Source organism: Venturia canescens, chromosome 9 (genome assembly GCF_019457755.1).
Source record: "Venturia canescens isolate UGA chromosome 9, ASM1945775v1, whole genome shotgun sequence".
NCBI classification, from domain to species: Eukaryota; Metazoa; Arthropoda; class Insecta; order Hymenoptera; family Ichneumonidae; genus Venturia; species Venturia canescens.
The window spans coordinates 16,936,606-16,958,962 of NC_057429.1; the positions used below are offsets into that span (position 1 = coordinate 16,936,606).

Consider the following 22,357-nt stretch of genomic DNA (forward strand, 5'->3'; position numbering starts at 1 on the left):
CGTACGATTATTCACTGAAGCCATTTCTTCCTGTTCCGAACCTTCTTTCCAGTCTTTATATAACAATGAAATTGTGAGACAATTTTGACACTTGGTTTCTACGCTCTCGGGGGTTCAAAAAAAATTTGCGTGTTTCACTGGCCGATAATAATGAGTAAAAATATTCGCGGTCTTTCGTAATCGAAAGCGTGTCGTTTTTTTTCTCCATTCCGTTCTAAATTCTCTACAATAAAAATCCGGAAATTTGTATACGTTAATGGAAGTTCAATTTCCGCTCTTTCAATGAAATAATCGTTGGACAGGTGCGTTACGTAAGAACGTGTAAAATAAGCAGCGGCGTGTCACGATTTTTTCTTCTCGAGGCACCCGAAAATCACGTTTTTTCGTATTTTAATTGACAAGGTTGCGTGAGTTTAGTAAATATTGCGCAAATATTGACGAACCAGTGACCGGTAAGACAAGAAACGATTTCCCGACGTCTCGTCGCGATTCCAGACACTCCTCGTTTTTTTTTCTTTACGGTTTTTTTTCTCTCTTTTTTTTTTCCTTTAGATGTAACGAGAATCCTCGAGCACCGCGCTCCCGAAGCTCGCGAGAATTCAATTCTCATTCAGTTTTGGACATTGACGCGGTGCTGAATAAGTCGTGCGTGTAATTCCAAATTCGTCTACGAAAATGTTTCAATCGATAATGTTCCTTCAGTCAATTTTGCCAAACTGATATTTTCGTGAGCACAAAAGAAACAACGATTTAACGAACGCCTCAGAATACCAAATTCGCTCGATTTTCAACAATTAATAATAGTCGACAAATATTCGTAGTTTTTTCCAATTCCAATCGCATTGGGGAAACGAAATAAAATTTTGTATTTTTGCAATTAAAAAATTGATTTGAAAATGACAAATTTATTCGATCGATTCTTCTCGAGTTCTTTTGGTGCAACTACGATGGCGAAAAACATGATGAAAATCTCGAGTTTTTAATTGCAACTGCATTCGAAATCATTTCGTCAGTCCGAATGATTGAAACTCGAAGGGAATTTATAAAAATAAATTGATTAGACTCGAGTGTAAAAAAAAACTCGGGAGATCCTAATTGGCAGGTGCGACTCATTACCACGTGTATTTAAACTCAAGTTAATTATTGGCGACGAAAATAATGTGAACTTGTTAGCAAAGTGGTGCGATGCTGAATGGAATAAAGTATTGTGACACGGTTCGCGTTGGCTATGCGCAAGGCAGGCAGGCTGCAGAGAACAATTAGTCGAAGATCACTAAACATCGTAAATAGAAGAACCGTGATTTATTCCGATTGTTCTGTACCGCGAACGAGAGCATAAAAAAAAGGCAAGAAAGAAACGGGGAGCAAAACGAGGTATACTTGGGAGGTTGCGCAACTTTTGATTTTTCATTCTTTCAGTTCTTTTGACACTTTTTTCATATTTTACAAAATAAAAAAATGCTGATTCTTGAATGGGAAAATTGCGTGGCTTTGAAAATGCGAAATCATTGAGGAAAGTCGATCCGCACGCAGAAAATTTTCCCACGAGCTTCCTCCTTCTTTTTTTGCATTCGTTTTGTTTACCGGATCGTCTAGGCGTCCGGGTCACTCGAAGAGTTGAAAGGACCTCCGACGGCTAAGTAGGACGTATGCGAACGAGCAGGAAAGTATATTCATTCTCTGCTACCGCAGACTTGGTAAGACACGCGCGAGTGTTAATCAGGAGACAAACAAGCGTATACACGCCAACGAGTTCGAATAAGTTCGAAGGGAAGCGAGTGAAAAAATGGTCAGTGCTTCATTTACCTCTGTTTTCGGTGCGACTCGTATTCGAAAGTTCTCGTGGGGAAGCTCGAGTGGAGAATGACGATGGAAAATCTGCATGAGAATCGCGGTGCAACGTTGAGCCTGACTTTGACGAATTTTTGCACAGAAAAATGACGATTTTCCAGCAAACTACGACGAACTCCGTGTCGGAGGGACTCGAAACAAAGTTGTTCACAACCGGAAGTGGATTGGTCCGCAAATATAGTTTTAAGGCTGAACGGCAACCCTCGAAATCGGACGTGCGCACTCGTTGGTCTTCCAAGAATTGGTCGCTCAGTCCCCACGAGGATTTTCGACATTTTCAATGCGGATGCACCATCGTCGCGGCCTCATGTCACCGCGGGAACGCATCAAATATTAATAACCCTAAGGGCCGTAACAAAATGTGCCGACGAAAAGATTTTGGAGTCGAACAGCAGACCGGATGGAAGACGACGCTCCCCTTGCCGGGCCCCGCCGCCACTCTTTCACGTGCCGAGTTCCCTACGTGTTTCGTGTACCGATTAATTGTATCCTCGTACCCAAGCGCTCTTGCGCCGCTAACCAGACTTATACCGATCTCGGTGTACCATAACATCCATACAAACTCAACAATCTTCGGCTTCGCCTTTTTTATTCTTTCTTTTGAGTCTGCCCCCCTCCCATGACCCCCTGCGATCTTCCATGTGTCCGGGACTTTCTCCGCAACGGAACTTATTCGACAGCCCTCGGTCTGCCTACTAATCGGCTACTTTTATTTCGTCAAAACTCACTCCCAACTAACATTTTTATGAGTTTTAACGGAATTATCGAATTTTCATTTCGGTTTACGAAGCGCAACCGTTTTGGCTTAGGTTGACAAAAGTTTTTTCGTGTCTGTATTTCCAGTAATGTGCTAAGCACAGGAATTACGTTCACAATTGAACATTCGGATTTCGTAGGAGCGACTCTATTCGTAGGAGGACTTTTCATAGAGTTTCGTTACTTCTGCGGATTCAAGTTAGTGCGAATTCAAAGGCAGTTTGAAACCTGCGAAATAGCTCGGAAAACAGTTGCCTCGTTTCGCTGTTGTCGAATCCAGTCGAATAGGCAGAAAAATGGTCGTACCCAAAGCTCGAAGAGGTTTCGCTCGGAGGAAAAGCGAGCAGGGATTCGCTACGGAAAAATATAACTACGCCGGATCGATGTACGAGCGGAGTCTCGAGTGTTTGGACACGCATTTAATGACGCCATAGCAGCAACACACTCTCCTCGATGATGCGATCAATGATCGATTCGCCACATTCCTGCTGAGGCAGCTCGTGAGTTGAATCAACAATAGAGAAAACGAAGAATGGCGCACGCGGACGTCGCTCCATGTTCGTGTGTCACTTGACAACACACCCAACAGACACGAAAATATTTATCATTTTGAAAACTCCGTTTTCGCGTACTCGATGAATTGACTCAAAGCGCTCTTTCGGAGGTCCGACAAAGTTTGATTCTTTTTCCAATTTTCGAGCCTTCTCAGCCACGCGACTGAATCGAAGTTCCTTGGCGACTGACCGTGGCAAAAGTCACGCGAATCTGCGTTTGTAAAGGTGAGCCTCGAAAGGGGCCTTCGAGGGGGAAAAAAGCCGGTGAAAAATGAGTTTTTTCCTCGTCTGGCCATCATCGTCGTGGAAAGCGACGGTCTCGTAGAGTCTTGGAGAAATCTGCTCGATTCTTCGACGTTTCCGGTCAATCCGCGATCTCGTCATTAACGTTCGGACCGGAAGTCACGAATTCCCCTCCGCGAGAGCGTGCGCATGCACATTTTCGTATTACAATCTGAAAACAAAGTTGAAAAAGAGTTATAGAAGAGGTCAATTGCGAGGCGAAATTTCTGGCTCTTTGAGTGACTCGATTTTTGCTGTTTTTATTTAGACCTTTTTGATCAATAGCGAGTTATTTCGATTCGTCGAAAGTTTTGCTTCTTCTATTGAATTTTCAGAGCAATCTGAAAAGGTGAAAGTCAGGAAAAAAATTAATAAACGCTGGGACGACGGGTCGTTGGAAGAAAAGAAGGAAACCGGAAACGCTCGGCTGTTTCCTTTTTTCGCGTTAATCTCAGTCGTTTAGTAAGTTTGAAAAGAGAAAGAGTGAAATTGAAGGGGAAGCGCGAGTGGTTCGTGGTGGCATTTTCATTAGCATCGAAACTCATTGGGAGGCGAGAACGGTATCCCGAAAAAAAGGAAGAGGAGACGCACGTCCCTTCGCGTCGCTCTTCCTTTTTCTCGTCTCCGCGCGCAAAGAGGCAGTCCGAGGAGCGAGGCTATGGCCAATGGCGAGGATAGACAATACCTTTGAGACTGAAGAGAGAAAAAAGGTGAGAAACGGGGAGGAATGGAGAGAGCACTCATCCCCTCTCGAAGAATATTCAAAGACAAACGGTTAAGTAGCCGTTCGCCATGCTCCTCAGCTCCGACTTCACCGGCTTTCCGCTCACGATATCAGTTCGTCGCCAAACACCATTCCTTCGCTTTCGTCTCTCTAACCATTCTCTAAAAATATTCTTCCGATCGTGCGCGCCTCGTTTCGAGCTAACCGTCAAAATTCCCGTGCGGATTAACCTTCCCGAGCGAAGCTGAGTACGAAAACACTTTTCCGACAGAAAAAACTTTCGGAGCTTTGCCCGTTTCATTTTTCGAGCGAACAAATTTTGCTCATCACTTCAAACACCGAAGTCTGAATTTCTTTCATGTGGAAAAGTCTCCCCCAACTTGGAGGCTCGCAAAAAAATCTCGAGCGCGTTTTCGAGGTTTCACACAGCTTTTACAATTCACACTTTTTGGCTCTTCTATCATGCGCACTTTCTTCGCGATATCGTAGTTCGAATGCACGGAACGAAAAACTGTCTTGCCGAACGCCTTTATTTCTAAAAATAAGAACTTGTGAGAGCCCCTTAAGTGTCACAGTGCCGGATGTTTCGATTGATATTTACATACGTTCAGCGTTTTGTTTCGTTCCCGCTACTCTGCTCCGTGCTGGCTTTTATGACCGATCGAACAATGAAATGGAAGTAAACAAAGAAACGATACAAAGAACTGAAAAAAATGGTATATTTCAACGGAATTTTTTCTTCCTCAACCGGATTTTTACGTGCTAAAACATTTTTGTCGTTACGAAATTGTTATTTGAGTGCTTTGATTCGTAAACTGAATTCAAGCAATTTATTGACACTTCGAGGTGAAGCGAACAATGGAGATTCGAGTTTCTGTGGGGCACGGACGAAAAAATGAAGGAGCGCAAGTTCACGGGGACACCGACTGTCTAGAAGGCAAGATGTCGGCATAGCTGATGTTTTTTGATATTTCGGCTGTGTCACATCCAGCCAGCCAAACAATCGGAAACCAGCGATAACCGAACCTCAAAAAATATCTTGTGATCGCACGTAACAATGATTATAATACGTTGGAAATCCTTGCTTTGGGTTGCATCGAATTGGTTAATATTTTATTAAAATTTCAGATTAAAATCAACTCGAGATTCGTGGGAAGGCTCAGCTCATATTTGCTGGGATCGTTTGAACTTCAAATGATTTGACAGGTGGTCAACTCGGAGTTTGACAAAACGGGGAACATCCGAAATTTGGGTCGTAGGAATGTGTCGAGAGAAAAACTTACTTTTATTGGTTGCCTCCACCTCCCATAGAGTCGAGCTGGCGTCAATGGATTTTTGTTGGAAGTTGGAATGGACGACAAACGCGATCGAAAGCATCACTGCCCCGCGCTCTCCGTTTCGTCCGGACTTGCTCACTTTTGTTATTTAATTAATAATTTTTAAGTCAAAAATTCTGACAATATGAAATAAAAATGAAAAGTTATATGAATAAATTGTTGAGCACGTTGAAATAATTGGCTGAGTATGAAATATCTTCGAATGCTTGTGCGAAATCGTTAGTTAGACTCGAATGCGGAACATTTGCGAAAAATTCCGGTTCGACCGGAGGTCTGATATTTTCGAAAGTATACCCGGCTTTATTCATCTTAAAAAGTTCAACTTTATTGAAAACGATACTTAGATAGAGATGTTCGACAATAAACGGAAAAATGAATGAAAATTTCTAATTACAGCAGAGAAAAATAGCAACGAACGCGTTCGAATAGATCGAACAATCGCCAAATAACTGAACCAAATGACTCGATAAGAACTGCACACGATCAAAATTGAAAAACGAAATATGTTTTACAGCACTAACCTAAACGCTAGAGTAAAATAAAAATAGGGCTAACTTTGATCAGTATTTCAAATGTTGATATTGCCCAGCTAATATTTCATAACACTGTCAAACAATTGTTGGAAACTATAAAAGGTTCGAGTAGTAGGTAGCTGATCGTCGTCGACGGATCTTACCGCGAGTTTTTCCCGCTCGGAGCGTTACAGGTGTTGGTCCGTGGCGCCATCTACGTTCATTGTTTGAATCCAACGGGCAATTCCATTTTTTAACGGTAAATTACGGTAAAATAACGGAGGATTGCCGCTAGAATGCTTGCGCATGCGTTGTCACCATATCACCCGCAACTCCAACTCCAATCATGTCCTAAATCCGCCATATTAGAATTGCGTATACTCGCTTGCATTCTACTGTGCGGTGGCGTTCCTTTTTTTATTTGTGAGTGAATCTTCCAATGTTACTCGGAAATGAAAAATTTTATATTAAATTGCAGTGAATACTAAATCTTGGAACAACGTATAATTATTTTTTATTAAACGAACGGCGGTGTACATTCCTTTTCGGGCCTAAGGCAAAGTTGACGGAAATCGGTATTCCGAGCGTGACACATTCAAGGACGTTGAGTCGCCGATAATGCTTATAGACTGAATTAGCAGAAACTCGGAGTTTGCCCAAGCTTTGAATCATTTTTAGAAAAAATCTTGTTATCCGTTTATTTGGGAAAACAGTTCGTGCTCGTTATTATTTATACTTTGGGAGTTAATCACGGGAGAGGTTAAGCAGCGATACACGCGCCACTTTTCCATCTTTCACGAGACGCTTTCACACCCCTCCGGTCAATGAGGAATTAGAAAAATAACGTTATCGTTTGATCGTTCTTTTTGGAAATTGATCTTTATCTAACGATTCTTTTGCTTTTGAAGCGCTTGCTTCAAAAGTCTGGTCATTATGCAATCTCAGAATTATTATCGATAAATGGAAAAATATCTGCCGAGTTTTCATTTTTACCACAATTTTTATGTTTATTTTTTTCTATTGCAGAGAAACTTAAATTTAAGGGCACTTGAAAATGGGTGATTCAGATGACGAGTACGATCGCAAAAGACGTGATAAATTCAGAGGGGAACGCCCTGAATCTTATTCCAGAGAAGGACGACGAGACGATCGACGCCGAGAGGAATGGGTTGACCGGTAATTATTTTTGAAAATGTGGTACTCTTAAATTCGTATTTCTATTCACTTGCCTGTGCCCTTGTTTGCTTCAAGGATTTCCAAGGCTTTTCTCAACTGACAGATGAAAAATCACTGTGTGTTGAAGAAAAGAACCTAATTCATTCTCAACCATTGTTCATGCTTTCAAGCTTCTACAATCATGCATTGTTGCATGCTATTATTGAATTATTTCAAATCAACTTTTCAGAAAATGTCAACGCTGATGATTTTCATGTATTTTTTTCAATCATTTTTTTAGTTTATAGATCTTTAGAGTTTTTTCAGGACATTATCGTGGAACCACAAAAAATGTACTGTTTGTTTTAAATTTCGAAATGAGAAATGTCACACAATGGTTATTTTAAACGGCAGTAAATCTTGATTCTAGGGAATGGTCCAGCAGGCCAAGAGCAAGGCCAGATTACAGAGAATATAGAGGTGGCGGAGGAGGCGGAGGACGAGATCGTTACAGTCCTGCAAGATCTCAGGAAATGGCACCGCCGCTAAAAAGAATGAGAGCAGATTGGGATGATAGAGGTCCTCGTTACGGGGGTCACCCTGATTATTACGGTGGCGGCGGCGGAGGTGGTGGTGGAGGAGGGGGTGGAGGCGGTGGCGGTGGCAATGCTTGGGGTCCTGACCATTTCCCACCGCCTCATCATGGCAACCATTACCATGGCAATCATGGGAATGCCAGCAGGTTTGTTGAACTTTCGTGTTTTTTTTTTCATTGCTCTTTTGTTTTTGGTCGTTAAAAATATTCAACTTTTGCGGCAATGTTTCGTGGCTATTTTCGTCCACCTTACGGTTCTCGTACAATGAATAATTTCGCACCGAAAAAAAGCCGATTGACTCCTAAATTGTTGGCTAAATTGAGGTACTTTTAGTAAACAAAAGATAATCATTTCAATCTCCTCTTTTACTTTCGACTGTTATAAATGTTTAAATGTTGAAGTGTATAATCAGCCTTCAGTTGCGCACCTGCTTCAAGATATCTATTTTTCACTTTTTTATCTGGCTTATTATATTTGCTAGGCTTTTGTTGGAAAAATTTATTGTAAAAATGAATTACGTTTAAAAGCAGTCGCGAAGTTGCCGGAAACTTCAGCAACTCAAACGTTGAGACGCAGCCACCGATGATGACGTTCAAAGCTTTCCTTGGAACGCAAGAGGACACGATTACAGACGATCAAGCGATCAAACGTTACAACGAGTACAAACTGGAATTTCGCCGACAGCAGCTCAATGAATTTTTCGTAGCGCACAAGGACGAAGAATGGTAAGCAAACTGCGAAACGATTATTCAAATTTTTTTCTTTCCATCACCACCAGAATGAATTTTTGTTCATTGGTTCCTCCGTGTTGATGTCCGAAAATATAAACATGTGAAAATATGAACCTCGAATTTCCGATGAATTTCGTAATGTTTTATATTTTGGGTCGTCGAGCGAGAAACAAAAATAAAAGTATTAACGAAAACTGTTACAAAAAATCATAAAAAAAAAGAGAAATGAAAAACGAATGAATAAATCTACGCGAGAGAACGCCTGGCTAACTTTTAACAATGTTACAAGATCTCTCTATCCCTACAGCACACAGCCGTCAACGAACTATGCCTCGAGCACAGATCATCTCGGCGTTTATTTTTTGCGCTACATTCTTAAACGACTCACCCGCATCGCCGAAGACATATGCCGTGTGTGGCCGCGGTTAGATAGTTTTATCATTGAGAACAATTGTTGCGAGCTGGGCGCGCAAAGCCCGAAACCATGCTCGTTTAGGCCGCGTTTTTAAACCCGTTATTCACATTATTATATGAAACAACAACAACAACAACAATTATTCGAAATCAATCAGATAATGAAAGGAAAATGAGAGCATATATACAAAAATGCCAGAATAAACATATAAATCTTGAAATAACATTGCGAGGCAATGTGTAGCGAATTAGGGTAGACAAACTCTGAAAACATCGACTATGCGAGCAAAAAGTATGATACTACAGGTGAGGCTCCTTACCGTACCCGACAATTTCAATATTTCCACCTCGTTATGATTTTGTTATTATTTCAATATGTTTTTTATTATTTTTTTTTTATCATTTTTTCAAAACAAAATCGACGATGATCGCTCAAAGATGACCCCGTGCTTCTTTCCATTTTCATTACGAGGCCTTTTTTGTACTCATCATTTTACGGGTCGTCACTTGTCTGAAAATAAATATTTTATTTAAAGTGAATTTGTAACACTTTTATCTTTGTTAGAGTCTCACCCCCCGACTGTGTCATGCCGTTGCAATAATAACCTGAGACTTTATTGTCTGATATATAAACGAGACGTAATGAATTCTGAAAGAAAAGTGAGAAAATAATCAAAAGAGTGATCAACGGTAAATTACGTAAAGCTGCAGCTGCATTATAGATCTGTGTGCCTGCCGTTATTCGATCTTCGATACGGTCCACCATTTTCATTCATTTCTACTGCAATCGTTGCTAATCTCTTGTTTTGTTTTTGTTTTTTTTTTTAATACCCCTCCGGCAGGTTCAAAATCAAATACCATCCGGAAGAATCAGTTAAGCGAAAGGAAGAACAAATTGCAGCACTGAGGGTAAAAATTGATTTGAAAATTTTTCAAAATTTTCCTTTTCTTATTTTGTCATGACTGTGATTTCGATGGTTTTTTTAGAAACGAGTCGAGGTTTTTCTGGAGTTATTGAATTCCGGACAAATCGACAGAGTTACGGTCGATGCCGATCAGGCCGAGCCTCTCTTGCACCTCCTCGATGCAGTTGTTATTAAATTGGAAGGCGGAACCGACGACGATTTGAAAATTCTCGACGCCAAACCATCGTCTGCTATGCAGGCGAAAGAGTTGCTCACTGTGCGCAAGGAAAAAGAAGGAGTCAAAGAAGTCAAAATCAAACAGAGTCCGGAAACGAAAACAGAAAATACGTAAGTCGCCATTTGACGGTTGCTCGAAAAAATCAATCTTTCTCCCGTTCGTTAGTGTTTGATTAAACGATGAAATACGATTTCAGGGAAGACAAACCCTTGGAAGATGCCCCCGCTGAAGAAGGCAAGACCAACGAGGAGCAAAATGGTGACGTCGAGATGAAGGAATCAACGGAAGAAGCTCCGGAGGAGAAGGAAACTGAGGAGGAAAAAATGGAGGAGAATGTGGTTGAAGAGGCCAAAGAAATCAAAGAAGAAACACCCGCAACGGAAGAAAAACGTATGTACGAAAAGAACGTTTGAAACGTTTGAAAATTCTCTGTGATAAACAAACCTTTTGGTTTATCTATTGATTCAATAAATTGCTGAATAGCGAGAGAGCAAATAAATCCGAAAAAGAGAAAACGCACTGACAGCAACAGCAGTTCAAGTAGTAGCAGCAGCAGCAGCTCTTCTGACAGCGATAGCAACAAACCGGACACTCCAAAAGCAGAAACTCGTACGTTAAATAATTTTCGAATCCATCGGTAAAAAAGAAAAAATAAGCAATGAGAGTGACTGATTTTGTTCTCCTTTAGCAATGGAAGATAAACCGCCAAGCACAACGGACGAAAATGTTGAAGAAAAAGAAGAGGGTAAAGTTAACGAAGAGGATAAAGAGGAAAAAGGAAAGGAAGAGGAAGTTGAATGCGTAGATGCGAAGAAATCTGACATCGAACCAAAAGCCGTGATCGATTTGGCGAGTGAGGATAAAGAAAAAGAACCACGTGCTCTTCACAAAACAAGCAGCATTTTCCTCAGGAACTTGGCACCGACCATCACGAAAGCAGAAGTCGAATCTGTACGATCTTTCAACATTGTTGTTTTTCATATTCATGACACTTACTACAGAATTTATTTTAATTAATTGAAAATTTTTCTGCTTCAGATGTGCAAACGTTTCCCTGGTTTTCTTCGTGTCGCCATCGCCGATCCGCAACCCGAACGTCGGTGGTTCCGTCGTGGGTGGGTCTCTTTCGAGCGACAAGTCAATATAAAAGAAATTTGCTGGAGTCTCAATAATATCCGAGTAATTATCGATCTTCTATTCCCATTAAGGATTCGTCGAAATTTTTTCGATGGATTCTCCATTTAAAAAACACGCAGAAAACATTTTTTTCGCAATTTTTCAACTAAATTTATTGATTTTTTCCTCCAGCTTCGAGATTGCGAACTCGGTGCGATCGTGAATCGTGATCTTTCCCGTCGAATTCGAACGGTAAACGGCTTGACCGCGCACAAGCAAATTGTTCGACACGACATCAAATTGTCTGCCAAAATCGTTCACAATTTGGACAACAGGATCGGCTTGTGGAATACCGAGAAAAAACAGGACGACAAAGATTCCGAGACTAATAGAGAATCGAAAAGCAATCAAAATTCAAATGAAGCTGAGCAAGCTGTATGCAAATTCTTCCTTTTTTTCCATATTAAACTCTTTTCTTTCAATTATTGAAAAACATTCATCGATTATCGCTCATTTTGATCCTCAGGCCTTTGGACTGTCCTCAAAAAATCCAGTACTGAAAAACATTACTGATTACCTCATCGAGGAAGCGTCTGCTGAGGAAGAAGAACTTTTGGGCATGTCCGGTGACCATGAAGAAGGACAAGTTGGTGGTGACGGCGATGGACCAATCGAAAGAGATCCCACACTGATTAAGGTAGTAGATTTAAGAAACAAATAAAAAAAAAAAAAAATTCAATTACTTAATTGAAGACAGAATGAGTGAACATTTTTCAATTTATATCATATTTTTCCGATCAACAGGTTTTAGATCGATTAGTCTTGTATCTGCGAGTAGTCCATTCGGTCGATTATTACAATCATTGCGAATATCCGAACGAGGACGAGATGCCAAATCGTTGTGGGATAATGCACGTCAGAGGACCTCAGCCAACTGCCAAAATATCTTCAACCGAATTGTCCGAATATTGTCGAAATTTCGAGAGCAAAATGTCGGCTTTCCTTGCTCCTGTCGCGACGGTTAATTCCGAAGAGTTCGACAGTTTGGGAGCGAAAAGCGCAGAAGCGTATCCTTTCCAACAATTTCATTTACCCAAGTTGTTCTCTTTACATAAGACAAAAAATATATTCAAACTCGATTAATATAATTTTCCTTAAGTCCAACTAACTTATAGTGAAGTCGAAAAATTCGTTCAGGCTAATACGCAAGAACTTGCGAAGGACAAATGGCTGTGTCCTTTGAGTGGGAAAAAGTTCAAAGGACCTGATTTCATTCGCAAACACATATTCAACAAACATGCAGAAAAAGTAGCCGAAGTTAAGGCTGAAGCGGAATACTTCAATAATTATCTCAAAGATCCAAAGAGACCCCAACTTTCCGAGCATCCCGGAAACAAAACGCCAGTCAGAGAGGGACCGCGTGAAGGATTCGCGCCTTATCCTCCTGCAGGGTAAATCTTGTGTTCTCAAAAAAATTCGCTAAATCGATTTATTTGAATGAACACTTATAATTGTGAGAATCCATCCGATGAAAAGATGTTGCTTCTTCAGATTCACTGAATTCGTTGCAAATTTTTTGATGCCAATTCAAATTCACTTTTCGGTATCATTTTGTATTGAATTTTTAAAATTCATTAATTTTTTTTCTTCATCAAATTTCGATGGGAAAACCGCTTTTCATCAAATCTTTCTGAATTATCTACGTGAATTGGAAAAATATTAAAAACAAATTTTCATATCCAATCGTAGCTTTGGTGTTTACGGGGGTGGATTTGGCGGTGGTCGAGGAGGAGGTTACGGCGGAGGAGGTGGAGGAGGCGGAGGCGGATACGGTGGTGGTTTTGGTGGAGGATTTGGAATGCCACGTCCAAATCGTGGTGGTTTCAACAGAGGACGGTAAGGCCGATTACACTCGATACGATCAAATGCTACTTTAAAGATTATTATCCCATTTTTCTACGATAATCTACGAACGTTTGGCATCAAAATTTCGTTAGTTTTATCAAAGGCACCTCGGCACATCCGTAGGCAGCGATGACCTGTGTTCTCCTGCTCGTAACCCTCGTTATACAGGGTTTTTTTTTATTTTTTCGCGTTCTTACTTTTATTCTTCGAAGAAGAAAATACGAGAAAACGTGGTGTGTATATAATGTTCGCAGGGTTGCTCCGGATTCGACGGCGAGGGCTCTTATAAGTTATAACGATTTGGACCATCTAGACGTGCCAACGTTCTAATAGTTTCGCGTTATTAGAACCTGACACTTCTCAAATTCATGCGTAGAGCGCGTCCATTTGATTTATCAATTTTTTTTCTTTAATTTCAATCAAGACCAGAGCCTTGTCTTGATTATAAAATTTTCTACGTTGCTAGGAAAAACGAAAGTTTCGATTGTAAATATTCATTATTCGCAACGGTGTTACGAGACTTATATTTTTCATACGTTTAAAATACGAGGAAAATAATGAAAGAAACGAGAAAAAGTGACGCGGGTTCTTTAAACAAAAATGACAAAAACTATTTGTATCGAATCGTGTGGACAAATTTGTTATGAGAATTATCATGAAAGTTATAGATATTGAGACAATTAATACAAGTAAGTGAACAAACAAAAAGGCGAGAAGATCATAATAGTACGATTTGAGCGAATAAATATATTTGTCGGTAATGATTTTGCACTTTTTATTTTCAATCCCAGTCCATCCCGAATCCCAACGTTTTGTTCGTTCAGTTTTCGTTTAAATTATACGAATGAAATCATTAATCAAATTCTTAACAAACAAGAATGGTCGTGCAGATCGTGAAGTTTAAATGTTGAATTTTTTGAAAATTTCCAGTGGCGGCGGTGGTGAATTCCGGCCGATCATACATTATCGAGATCTCGACGCACCTCGTGAGCCAGACGAATTTTTATAAATCCAAGAGATTTTAAAGAGACGAAGTACACTCCCCGGCGCTGGTGGCTTCCGGAATTCGTTGCTCAACTGAGTGAATAGCGTGAAAGAAACGAAACGCAGATTTCATGAATATAAATAAGCGTAAAAATTTATAAAGATCAAAGTTTAGCTCCATAAGAAAAGAAAATGCGAAAACAATGAATGCGTGCGTGTTGCTCTCTGTATATAAAGAGAAACGACGATTACTTTCCAATAATTCACAGTTCAACGACGTGTTAACTAAGAGCATAATTCATTAATTAGATAAACTTGCACGGTTATAGAAAATGTAATGACCAATACATGTTATTTTTTAAGATGCTCAAGACTCATCGAGCATTTTTTCAATCGGAAAAAATTCTCGACCAAGTGTAAAAACAAATGGGAAAGAATATTTGGTTGAATTTATATTATGAAAAATGCAGTAAAGTTCTTTTCTATCGTAAGATTTATCTGGAAATATTCACGATTTTTTAAAACTATAATCATTTCAATTTGGAGAAATGAGCTTTCGTCGCGACATCTCTATGTCATTTTCAATAAAGCATAAAAATAAATATTTCAATTAAAACAACTTTCTACTGAGCGATTTCAAATTTATATGGGAATTTTCATTTTCATGTCTTATCGATGTGACTAATTGATTTGACTTGTAAACACACATTCATAAACAAATATATATCTCAATAAAAAAAGGACATGGATGATATAATTCACATGGATACTTACATTTATTCATTATTGTATAGCCTATCTAATTTACACGATATAAATGTTTCTATACAATTATTTGCATTCCTCCCTATTCCCGATTTTCGGGGTTTATATTTTCTTTACGCAGTCGCATTCCATTCCACAACTACGTTAATACTTTTATTTATTTATTTATCTCTTTCGTGGCGTAATTACGTCGTTAATTTTTTAAAAATTCGGTCTCTGCAATGCTGCTCATCACTTTCGTCTCCGCAATCGTCGATTCCGTTGCACTTCATTGCCTTCGTAATGCATCTACCGTTACTGAAAAAGTTCAAAATATTTGCATTATTTTTCATTTTTCTTTTTTCGTAGTCGTGAAAAAAAATCTGAGTAGAATTGAATGGAAATTTCACACTTCATTGACGAGAACGGTAAACAAAGTTTCGAATGCACGAGTTCGAATATCTTTTGAAATAATTGATCGAAAAATGGGATATTTTTATTATTTACAGGCACGAGAACTCCTGTTTATTGCATCGTCCTTGACAGCCATGAGGTTCATCAGATCCGTCGGTGCAATCTCGTAAGCCATCGCAGAAGCGAGTTTTGAGAATGCACTCGCCATTACTGCACGTGAATTCGGTGTTCGATGGGCAGGCTGTTGAATCAACGTGGGCTCATTAATAACCAGTGAAAAGATGGCAATTCAAAAATTCAAGCATAACAAGTTTTCAAGCTCAACGTTTCGAAGCAGCGTGCAAAAAAGGTCATACAATAAGCGGAGAAACAACGAAAAAACTAAATTGTACTCACACCAACCAAAGTCTTGACCTACAATGACAAAAAAAGAGAACATGAAGAATGGAGGACCAGCACCGTATGGAGAAATGACAGTACTAAAAGCCTCGTAATTTCACTACTCAAAAAATTCCACAAATTTTCATGAATCTACGGGAATCGATGAATAAAAAAAAAAAAATGAAAAAAAAAAAAGAAAAACCATTTGGCCATCTCTGACTCCAACTACGTGACAAGTTCGTACTCAAGATTTTTCCCAACTGGCTCAATATAATGGAACGACTAAAATAGATTTACGATCTATTTAATATTATTTTTACTGATCGTTCTTCAAGAACTTACCGAGTGTGCAATTTATTTCGTCACTCGCATCCCAGCAGTCGATTTTTCCATCGCATCGCCTTTCAACAGGAAGACAAGAAGTTTCGTTGCCACATTGAAAATGGGTTTGAAGATCGCAATCTGGAATAAACATTTCAAACTTTTATGATAAAGTTGAAACAAATGATGTTGGAATGCTTGGTCGCTTCATTGTGGAAATGAGAGTGTGTAATCGAATGAAAAAATAAATAAATGCCGGACCGAAGCCACACAATCATTGGGGTAAAGTAGGAAAGCCAATAACGAAAATTCTACCTCGCAGGGCTACGTCCGGAACGGGGCTAATGCAGCGATATTACTCGAGTCAAAGGAGTTTGAAAAAATGTGCAAATTCACTACCAGGAATGCAAATACGAAGAAATTCGTTCGAATGGAATATTAATTGATCCTAAAATTCATTTGACCAGCATAAATCAATGAAAAAAGCAACAAATCAAATGAAACGACAAAATATGATTCTTACCACAATCGTACTCGTCCGAATGATCGTAACAGTTCATATGTCCGTCGCAGTGCTTGACCAGAGGGATACAAAGGGTATTGGCACACGTCCATTCGTCATCCAGACAATAATGTTCGACCTCGACGCATCTGCATATCAATGAAAAGGTTGAACGATTATTGAAAATAGGATTTAACTCGTAGATACCACACGCTTCCTTTGAGGTCACACACTCACCAGATTGGTGCAAATTTGCACTTTGATTTTTCAAAACTTTTTATTTCATCCATGAATGTATGGAATTAATCTTACAGCGAGACTTTTTGGGGGTAACAATTCCTTAGTAATCGATTACAATCATTAAAGAAATTGAAAAATCAAGTTTTACTATGGAAAAATGACCAAATTGAAGAAAGGAATTTTAAGAACCATTTTTTTTTTAACTTTCGTGAGTGCAAATTTGCACCAGTGCGGTGTCTACGGGTTTAAAAAACCGAATGAAAACAAATTGAGGCACGCGAATAATTCACCATGAAAGAAGAAAAAATGATTTCGTCTTTTAATTCCCAAGATCTATCGATATTAATTGATAATTGAAAATAAGTAGCATCCATTAGCCAGATTGAGATGGGAAACAAACCTAAAAGCATCGAAATCGAGGCGATGGCACTTTTGTTTGTTGATGAGACAGAGCCCACTGCATCCAGTTGGATCCGCAGGATCGGGTCCTGTCCGACAAATGGGAACTTCCTCGTCGACAAGAGCAACGCAAACCTCGTTATCGTAGCAGTCGTCGCAATGGCGAGTTACGTTGGGATCGACTACGATTTCAGTGCTCGTGAGCGATATTTCCGTTTCAGTTTCCGTGGTAAAAGTTGTTTCTTGTGCGATCATGGGAATATTTTCGGTCGAAGTTAAAATCGACGTTGAAAAAGTCGTGATTTCGATATTCGTCTGGAGATCGAGGGGATCCGGGAGTGAACTCGAGTTCAATGTCGTCGTTGCGTTTGGAGTCGAAGATCTTAGGTACTGTTGAATAACCTGAAGTTTTTCTGGCTCTGAGAGAGTGGCAAAATGTTTGAAATTCATTAATCATGAAAATCGATAAATCAGTTAATCAATCGGTTGAGTAAAAAAATCTCATTTCAACCACGACAATCATGAGATTTGATGAATTAGCTAATTCATTATCACCCGAGGAAGCGAGAGTTGAAGAGTCTCCGTAAGAGATTCGAAGGCGAGTTAGTAGACGAGGGATCGAGCATCGAGAGCGAAAGGTCTCTTTTGGACGGAGCTGACGACGTGCAGCTCGAGATGAGAGCAGACGTTCCAGTCCCGGAGAGATAGCGATAAAAAGAAATCTTTCTGGACGCGTCTTGTTGTTCCTACCCCCGTTTCGCTCGAAGGAATTTCGCGTCTTCTTTATGTGTGTCGAACTAAATATTCTACAGGGTGCTCTAAAAGTAAAGATCCAAATGAATGAACTTGTAATTCGAGTGGGCTTCGACGTGCTTTTTGTTCACGGGATAATTTGATCGATCGGTGGCAGCTAATGACCAAAGATTCATTGGATCATTGATTTAATCATTGAGGAAGCCGCGGAGGGAAAAATGCCCGGAGACTCAACTCCTCAGAGTTCCGAGGCTCTCGAGTCCTCGAAATTTGGCGAACGATGCTCTGCACACTCGTTAGATTTCTCTCGCTCTTTCGCATTCGGAGTGTCTCGGTTACGATTCGCTGCTCTCCTTTGGGCTACCATGCGAACCTTTGAGATATATTGGATCGGTACACCGGGGCCGTGGGTAAAAAAAGAAGTTTCGGGAGGCGCGAGGGAGAAAGAGAGAGGGAAAGATCGAGGAGGAAGAGAAGTCAGAAAAAAGAGAGATCGTAAAAGATAAAGAAAGATGAGTAGATATGAGGAGAGACGAGGATAGGAGCGCGGCGGAAAGGCTTAGAGCACTCAAAGCGTGCATCCTTCTGCACCTTTTTGCATCGCGGCCGAGCGCTTCATAATTCGATCTTGGACCAATGCCGTCAAAGGAACGCCTCGAGATATTTTTCTCTCTCGCTCGCTCTCCCCTTCGCTCGAGGCTCGGGCCGAGGGACGGGGGCGATAAAAATATCAATTAATTTTACTGCAAATTGCATATCGAACATTTCCACGAATGTCATTGATGCGTCTGGGCATTTGTAAGGGAAAAAAATATATAAATAAAACCAAAAGTTCGTAGCTCCGGAGCACGATTTATTTATCGTCAAGGGGATCCTTAAAAACGGAGTGAAATTTTTTTAAAATCAATTCGAATGCAAGCACGCTGCGTCGCCGGTGTGTGATTGGAGCATGAAAAAATTTATGAAAAATATTTCAATTACCGAATACGATGTAAAGGGCGATTCCACCGATTCCCAGCAGAGCGAGAATCGTTATGAGGAGAAGAACGATCGATCTGGTGCATCCCGTACCGTCCAGCGGTCGTGCAAAATGCAAGGTCCATCCGTGACGATTTTTTCGAAGTCGTGCCGGATGCGGGGGCGGTTCGCCCCGAACGCTTCTTCGTAAATTCACCCGATTTTGCGAGGTCGGTGTGTGCGTTCTCGTCGGCAGGGAATAAGCCCTCTGGAAAGAAAAAAATAAACGTTGGATAAAATCATGAAAATCGCAATTTCAGAAAATTTTTCAAATTCCCTCGTTCATATTTCGAGCTTCGAATCGTCGCTATTCTCTCGAATGGAATAAATTCTGCACCTGAAGTTCCGCCATCGATGGGGCATTATTTACACCGGATTTTATCGCCAGCTCATTGTCTACCTTGCACTTCCGGTTCGACGCCTCGGACCGCCTCACTTCCGGCCCGGAAATTCACTCGCGCCAACTCCGCACACCGAAACTGCCCACACCTCGGGAAAACCACTATTATCGACACCCCATCAGCATAATGCCACCGATTCCGAGACACAATCGCCACCGAAAACCCACGAGTCACTGCCCATACGAAATGTCACAAGGGATTTTCGCAAATACCTATTTTTTTCGACATATTCTAACGGTTTGTACAAAACGATGGTGTTTCGAGGATTAAAAAAAACGTCTTGACCTCGTGACACTGGAAAATGAGAATTTTTTTGGAAAACTGAAGCTTTGAGTAAATCTGAACAAAATTTCTCTCAACGGTCGGAGAATTTTTAGAAAATTAACCAAAAAATCGCTCGGTGAATTTCGATTTATAAAATAAGAGCGAAAATATTTTTTTGCTCTAGAAAAAAATCGGGAAGCGATGTGAAATTGTTGTCGAATCAGTCACGAGCTACGTTAGCGAGCAATAAAGAAGCAAAATCGTTAAATCGCTTTGTGAACTCGGATTGATGAAATAAATAAATTGATTTGCTCTAGAAAATGTTTCTCGAATAACAAAATATTGTTCACGGAATAGGAGAATGAATAAATCATTTGTACAGGCGTGATAGAGTTGTCGGATATCAATTGCAATTACAGCGGCATTATTATCGAGATTTATATCGCGCACGATCGGCTCTCGCATGAAAAGGGCGAAGGGAGGGTTGGAGGAGCGTTGTAAAAGCTTCGACACTTGAGCCTCGCTTTAGGTCACATTTGCGTGTGTGTAAGAGGAAATGGAGCGTGTTCGCGTCCCCGATTGACTCGAAATCGTGCACCGAGGAGAGAGCGCGGCTGCTGCCCGACCTCGAGAATTAATTGAAATTTCATCGCACGCGAATTCACGAAACTTTTTGGCCCGATCGTGCCCGCAGATTATCCCGACAATTTTCGACCTCGCTGATGCCTCCTCAATGCCCGAGATTTTACCCTGGCTCAGCTCCGATCGAAATGTTTTCATGAGCGAGAAAAACGAACGGAAATGGAAAAAAAACGTTCGAGTGAACGAAGAAATAAATCCTCGACGAACAATCCGCGAGTCTCGATCGTCATTTGAGCCCGCGGAGAAATCTAATTGCGTGTGTTTTCGTCCGGGAATTTAATCTCAGCGGTTTCGTATTTCCAGTTCTCAGATCTAATATACAAATTTAGAATATTCGATACCGGATACGAAGCGGTCTGACGATTCGTGGGTATTTCTACTTCGAGCATCTCGCTCGCCGGGCGAGAGGATCGTCTTATTTATACGTTTAAAACGCGCGAAATAATCTCTATTTTTTGTGGTGAATTTACGCTTTTTTTCTGGAAGCTCTTGGCGCCGGGACGTTTCCGCGTCTCTCGAGAGGCAACTGTACGTGGGCAGAATTATAATTGAGTCTTATCGTCGAATAGTCAGCACTTGGGAGTGTGAAATTCAAACGGAAATGTAGATATTAGGAGCAGCGAAACGGAGAAGAAAAAAGGTAGATTAATCGCCAGAAGGAACGAAGATTTTCCGCGCCTCGATCTAAAATCATTCGACTTTCAAGTGAAGAATAAACGATGAGAACATTTCATCGTCTCTGTCTCCTCGAGATCTCCGGCACGCAACAATTTCACGAGTACATAGCCTCTTGGGTTTAATCGTTCGATCGATCGAAGCTCAATTTCCTTAGAAATTCAAATTGTGAGAAAAATAATCGCGATAATTTGTAAAATCTGCTTCAATTATGATTCATTCGCGCTGATAAATTCCTAAATAACGAATGAACAAAATGTACTCGCTCGTATGAAATCGATACGAAATATAATTCAACTTTATTCGCCTCCCGTTCGTATTTCTGTCATATCAGTTCCGTTCGATGAGTGCATCGAAGCATTACTTTTGTTGGAAATCAAGATTGAAGTAAGGGCTGAGGAAAAAACGTACGAGATGCTATTGACAGTCTGAAGAGAGAAGGTGGGGGCAGCTCCGCGATGACCATCCAGCCGTGATCAAGATTTCTGATATACTTGCAATCCTTGCATCGGACGTTCAACTTTACTCTCGTATAATAACGTCTTACGCCTCGAGAATATTGCGATACGAGAATAGAGAGAGAGAGAGCGCGCTTCTGCTAACTTGAATTTTTCAATTCCTTCAATCCCGGCACAAAGTTCATTGAAATTTTCTATTTTTCGTGGAAAAATCGTGAGTTTTATTGTTTTTATCGAGAGACGAATATTTCGAGATGAGATTTTGGATAATTAGGGATAACAAACGTTGAATAACGATCGAATTTTGGTAAAGAAAATAAAAAAATCGTAGCGAAAAATTGTCATTTGTAAAATCGAATAATTCTCGTCTCGGGTTTTTCGTGGATACGAACTAGACGCAACACACACGAGGATTTGGCACAGTTTCAGAGACACGCTCACCGGAACACTACTGACATCGGTTTTGCTGCTTACACTTCGAGGCCGGCGAACCGTGTGTCGTTCCTCTCTCTCTCTTTCTCTCTCCTACGGGTGACATAATACAGATTATAGTAACCGCGATGTATATGCAAGTAAGTAAGTGATGATATACATATAACGGCATTAGAATTAGAAGCCAAGAAGTCTCGATGCGTTGACAGACTTGATTTCTCTCTTTCTCTCTTTCTCACTCACTGTTTTTTTTTTCTGGCAGAATCTCGAGCGTTTCTCGCAACTACTAACAATTTCTCAGCCTCAAACTCGATTCATGACACGACTCGATATTGTGTTGAGAAAGGCATAGAATGTTTATCTTTGATTTTAGAACGAAAAAACGTAAAAAATGATGAATTTGTGACATTTGCACGACCAAAATTTAGCGAAAATTACTTTTTAATCAGTATTCGATGTTATTATGAAAATTGCAGGGGGGTCAATGCGCCAAATACGTTGCCAAGAAGTCGAATTCTCGAGACGAACACCAAAAGGTATAAGGAAAAGTGGAGAAAGTAGAAAATTCGGATTTATAAAAAACAATCGATCGACGATTGTTTATGAAATAAATGTAAAAAAATGAATTTTTTTTTCAATCTTTTTAAAAGCACT

At 40.3% G+C, this 22,357-nt stretch overlaps 2 protein-coding genes across 8 annotated transcripts in view; one reads left to right on the top strand and one right to left on the bottom strand.

Annotated features, from left to right (window-relative positions):
- Window positions 1-6,350: 6,350 nt before the first annotated feature.
- Window positions 6,351-14,817, top strand: Ars2 (arsenic resistance protein 2). 3 transcript variants are annotated; one of them, XM_043428039.1, is made up of 16 exons: window positions 6,351-6,439; window positions 7,043-7,192; window positions 7,602-7,913; window positions 8,295-8,492; window positions 9,755-9,821; window positions 9,900-10,165; window positions 10,252-10,445; window positions 10,539-10,664; window positions 10,744-11,006; window positions 11,094-11,234; window positions 11,364-11,606; window positions 11,698-11,868; window positions 11,976-12,238; window positions 12,347-12,622; window positions 12,921-13,067; window positions 14,007-14,817. In XM_043428039.1, exons 2-16 carry the CDS (start codon window positions 7,071-7,073, stop codon window positions 14,083-14,085), a joined length of 2,868 nt encoding a protein of 955 aa, XP_043283974.1. In that variant the 5' UTR covers window positions 6,351-6,439; window positions 7,043-7,070; the 3' UTR covers window positions 14,086-14,817. The 3 variants fall into 3 exon arrangements, with proteins under 3 accessions (XP_043283974.1, XP_043283975.1, XP_043283976.1); XM_043428040.1 differs by lacking the exon at window positions 6,351-6,439 and having other exon boundaries at window positions 8,298-8,492; XM_043428041.1 differs by lacking the exons at window positions 6,351-6,439; window positions 14,007-14,817 and adding an exon at window positions 13,331-13,837.
- The window catches only part of LOC122415686 (uncharacterized), a 47,407-nt gene continuing 39,864 nt past the window's right edge, over window positions 14,815-22,357 (bottom strand). For 4 of the 5 annotated variants that reach the window (XM_043428046.1, XM_043428043.1, XM_043428047.1 and 1 more), the window contains exons 3-9: window positions 18,796-19,039; window positions 17,063-17,480; window positions 16,444-16,571; window positions 15,942-16,061; window positions 15,615-15,632; window positions 15,312-15,459; window positions 14,815-15,122 (exon numbers count right to left, since the gene is read on the bottom strand). In XM_043428046.1, coding sequence (XP_043283981.1) covers window positions 15,011-15,122; window positions 15,312-15,459; window positions 15,615-15,632; window positions 15,942-16,061; window positions 16,444-16,571; window positions 17,063-17,480; window positions 18,796-19,039 — 1,188 coding nt within the window. In that variant the 3' untranslated portion in view covers window positions 14,815-15,010. The remainder of the gene's footprint in view (window positions 15,123-15,311; window positions 15,460-15,614; window positions 15,633-15,941; window positions 16,062-16,443; window positions 16,572-17,062; window positions 17,481-18,795; window positions 19,040-22,357) is intronic. The other variant, XM_043428044.1, reaches the window with a different exon arrangement.